Below are 4,221 nucleotides of genomic sequence, written 5' to 3'. Positions count from 1 at the left end.
ATAATATTAATAACAGCAATAGTGGTAATGATGGAGAACAAAATGTAACAAGAAGAACTATTAAGAAAATAAGCTTGTTTTAACTTGATTTTTATTTTTGCTGTAGAAGCATCAGGAAGGAATAAAAAGTAACACACACACACACACATCCAAGTTAGCTGAGGCTTTAGATTCCTAGAGGTCAGAGTTCAGGCTCTCTGAGCCTTGATGTGCTTCCCCATGAACTATCAAGACATTTATGTAAGAAATGTGCAGTTGGGCTCTTAATTTTGTCTACGAGTTGAAAAGTGGAAATTGGGTAGATTTCCAAGGATTTGGAAAAAGAACAAGAATTTGTTTTTCCTTGGGGATAGAGAACTGAGCCTACTCAGACCAGCCCCTCTGTGATGGCAGAACCTTAAAAGGAGTGGCTGCGGGGAAGCGAATAGTCTGCATACTAAGGCTTGGAAGCCTGCAGGACAAGTCCTGAATTTCTTCAAAGGTAATGGAGCTACAGCAGAGCAGCCTCCATGGAAGGATCCCTGATTTGGGATACAGAGCTGGACAGGAGACCTCTGGGTTGTTGAGACATCAACCAAGACACTGGTGCCCCAATAGCGGCATCGTGTGGCCATGAGAAGCAATAGCAGCAGAGACATCCAAGGTCTGAGAGACCAGATGGTGTGAACCTCCTGGTATAACTAACTGTACAATCTAAGGAAGGAGAGGAGCCCTAAGGTGACTGATAATAGACTTCCCACCAATCATGGTCACTGGGAGCTTAGACTCTTCTAATTTAATTCATCAGAAAAAAAATTTTAAGTCACTACTGAATTCTGTTCCCGTTTTAAATCCCCAGTTTCCTCAGGGCACCTGGGTGGCTCAGTTGGTTAAGCGTCCAACTTCAGCTCAGGTCATGATCTCACAGTTTGTGAGTTGGAGCCCCACGTTGGGCTCTGTGTTGACAGCTGAGAGCCTGGAGTCTGCTTCAGATTCTGTCCTCCCTCTCTCTCTCTGCTTCTCCCCTGCTCGCACTTACACTCTCTATCAAAAATAAAAATAAAAAAATTTAAATCCCCAACTTCCTCATCTAAGTACTCCTCTACCCCAGTTATTATCTGTATCCTAACTTCTTTTCTTCAGAGCCCATAAGCAGAAAGACCTTCTTGTTCATATGTTTGCTTGTTTTTATCTCTCATAGTATACTTCTTTATTGCCTGTCTCCCCCGACACTATCCACAAATTCAGGGATCCTGTCTTCCTTATGTGCCACTGTATCCCCAGCTCTTAAAACAGTGCCTGGCAGAAATTTGAAGTTCAGTAAATATTTTGTTGAATAACTGGATGAACGAACTATACGCCTGAAACAAACTCTCCTCCAGGTACTTGTGCTAAATACTGATGTAGCTTAATCCTCAGGAAAGCCCAATAGAGGTTATCATTATCCCATTTAATAGATGGAGAGGGGCGCCTGGGTGGCTCAGTTGGTGGAGCATCTGACTTCAGCTCAGGTCATGATCTCACTATTCGTGAGTTTGAGCCCTGCATTGGGCTTTCTGCTGACAGCACAGTATCCATTGTATCCTGATGCCGTCTCTCTCTGCCCCACCCCCTGCTCTCTCAATCTCTCTCAAAAATAAACTTATAAAAAATAGATGAAGGAACTGAGAAGCCAAACTATAATCACTAAACTCTACTGCCACACACCATTCTTGTTTTCCATCTATTCACCTTGTCCTAGAACATGGCCTTAAACATCCCCCTACTTTTCCTCCTTCAGGATAGGTTGTGTCCCTTCCCTCTTTTCTCTCAAAATAATGTAACAATCACTATACTTATATCATTCATGTTTGCACTCCCTAAACTCTCAAGTCCTTGAAGACCTCAGGATTGTCATCTTGGTGTTCACAAGACCCAGCACAGGGCCTATAAACACATTAGGTACTCAAAAAATGTCTTCATAAGACAATAACTGAAGGAATGGGCTGATGACCATGCTCCCATCCCTAGCTAACCCCCCTGCACTTCCCAATTCTTCTGTGATGCTCTTGCTCCATGAGGGCCTATTGTGGGCCAGGCATGGTATCTGGTATGGGAAATACAGAAATACAGCAGAGAAGCCACAGTGTAGTGGGATGGGATGAGAGTAACTGCAAACAGTCACAATCTGTACAGTTAGCACTGAGGTGTAGAGGTGGTGCTTTGGGAACAGGGAAGAGAAGCACTTGACCTGAAACAGGGGTGTCTTGCTGAGTTTTGCAGGAGAGTTAGAGGTGTGCATGAGAGTACACAGCTCAATGTAATTCAATACTAGAATGAGGGGAAGCAGCAAAAGATGAGGCTACAAAAATGGGCAGGAACCATATCACAAAAGGTTATATTAAAGATGTTGAATGAATACTCAAGAATTCAGACGTTTTTCTGAAGGTGATGGGGAGCCACTGAGGTTCTGAATCTGAAGGATGATGGGATCAGATTGGCAGTTCAAATAATGGTCAGGTGAAAGATAAGGCCTGAAAGAGCAGGGGCCACGGGTATTTAAAAAGTGGTCAGACTACAGATGTCACTGTTTCCATGGGGGAGGGGATTGAGAGAGAGAGGGAGGAACCAGGGAGGACTCCCAGGTTTCTGTGTGGATGGTGGTAACATTCAGTAACGAAAACACAAGAGGAGATGCCATTTTGAATGATACAAAGTGCTTAATAAATACTTATAAAATTGAAATTGAATTTAATTAAAAGGTAGATTACTTCCTTTGGACACATTAACTTGAGGTACATTTCAACTGCAGCTCAGGACAGTGGTCTTAGGGTGTGTGTGGTTGGTGGAAACGGCCTGAGAGTCAGTGCTGACAGACGACTACCCAGAATGAGAAGAAGGCTGAGAACAGAGGAAAGCCCAACTTTTAAGAGACAGAAGAGGAAGAAGAAACTAAGAGGAAAACCACTCGTTGACATTTATTGAGCACCTACAGCAAGAGACTATACTGGATGCTTCTCCATGAGTAAAGTGCTCAAGAAGCAAGTGGACAGCAGCTTATTTCTATATGTCCAAGATTCAGTGGGAACCTGAGAAATGATACAATGATCTGGTTGAAACTGAAGCCACATTCCAGGTTCCAACATTTGTCTTACTCCTTGCAAGCCTTTGCCTCCCACCCCTTCACATGGAGTCTGGAATAGGTGACAGAACTTTTATTGACCAGGAGTGCAAGCAGGTGTGAGCAGCTGCTGCTCTTTTAGAGGACGCAAGCTAATCTGAAGGTACCATTAAGGGAAGGCCAGAGCTGGGCTATGGGTGCAGGATTCACTCCTTTTTTGGGCGTGAATGCTGCATTCCAGAGGGAGATTTATTTGGGGATTAGGCATAGGCACAGGAGAAGTAGACAGCACCAGCCATTAGGCCGCACTCTCTACTTGGAGCACCGCGGCTTCAGCAGCCCCAGATTTCCCGGGATCTTCCTCAGTATCCTGCGGAGATTCTGGCTCCCGCTTGGGCTCCAGCGCAGGCTGGGCTTCTGGCTGGCCATCAGCGCTCCGGCCAGGCCCAAGACGAGGTGGCTTGACTGGCGTGGGCGTTGATGCTGCAGGGCCTTTCCGGCCAGAGAGGGCCCTTCGCAGGCTCTGTACCTTCTCCAACCCGGTGCGCCGAAGCCGCCGGGCCCTGGACTCCACCTGCTCCTCGTCTGAGCTCTCCTCAACTTCGGCCTCCGGCTGCTCTGGGCCAGGTTGGGTCTGGTCTGCCGGGCCTAAGGGTTCGGGCGCCTTCTGGAAGGCGCTGGCTGGGATTTCAGCCTCCTCCTGCAGGTGATGAACACAGCTCTGACCCTGGCAGTCCCCTACCCCGCAGCAGCCTAAACCTCACTCTTTAATTACACCGGGGAACCCGCCCCACCCTTGGAGCGGGACCAAGGGGCAAAGAAAAGGCAGGTGTGGGGAGAGAGGGTGCTACTGGCAAACTGCAAAAGTTTGGAAATTAGGTGGGACCCCCTTAAGCAGGATGGCGATCGCAGGGGCAAGAATCGGAGGCAGGGAACGGTCGCAGGATACACTTCCGCCACCGTTATTTCCATTCAGGGGTGGGCTGGGACTTGGAGCAAATTCGGAGTACGTGGCCTGAGCTGGGCTGCCTCTGGTTGGCCAAGCTGAGTTCTGGCGCTGAGGGATGGGGCAGCGTGGTGGGAAGTGGGTGCGGCTCTGGAAGTCCGTTGCACCGCGTGGGGTCAGGAATGCGGGTGTGGTA

At 47.6% G+C, this 4,221-nt stretch overlaps 1 protein-coding gene across 1 annotated transcript in view; it reads right to left on the bottom strand.

The window, feature by feature from the left end:
- Nucleotides 1-2,911: 2,911 nt before the first annotated feature.
- Nucleotides 2,912-4,221, bottom strand: part of CAVIN3 (caveolae associated protein 3) — a 1,656-nt gene continuing 346 nt past the window's right edge. The window contains exon 2 of the mRNA XM_029915577.1: nucleotides 2,912-3,832. Within this exon, the coding sequence (XP_029771437.1) occupies nucleotides 3,378-3,832 (455 nt within the window). The 3' untranslated portion in view covers nucleotides 2,912-3,377. The remainder of the gene's footprint in view (nucleotides 3,833-4,221) is intronic.

Source organism: Suricata suricatta, chromosome 11 (genome assembly GCF_006229205.1).
Source record: "Suricata suricatta isolate VVHF042 chromosome 11, meerkat_22Aug2017_6uvM2_HiC, whole genome shotgun sequence".
Taxonomy (NCBI): domain Eukaryota; kingdom Metazoa; phylum Chordata; class Mammalia; order Carnivora; family Herpestidae; genus Suricata; species Suricata suricatta.
The sequence above is the reverse complement of the archived record's forward strand: the minus strand, read 5'-3'. Positions and strand labels throughout refer to the sequence as shown.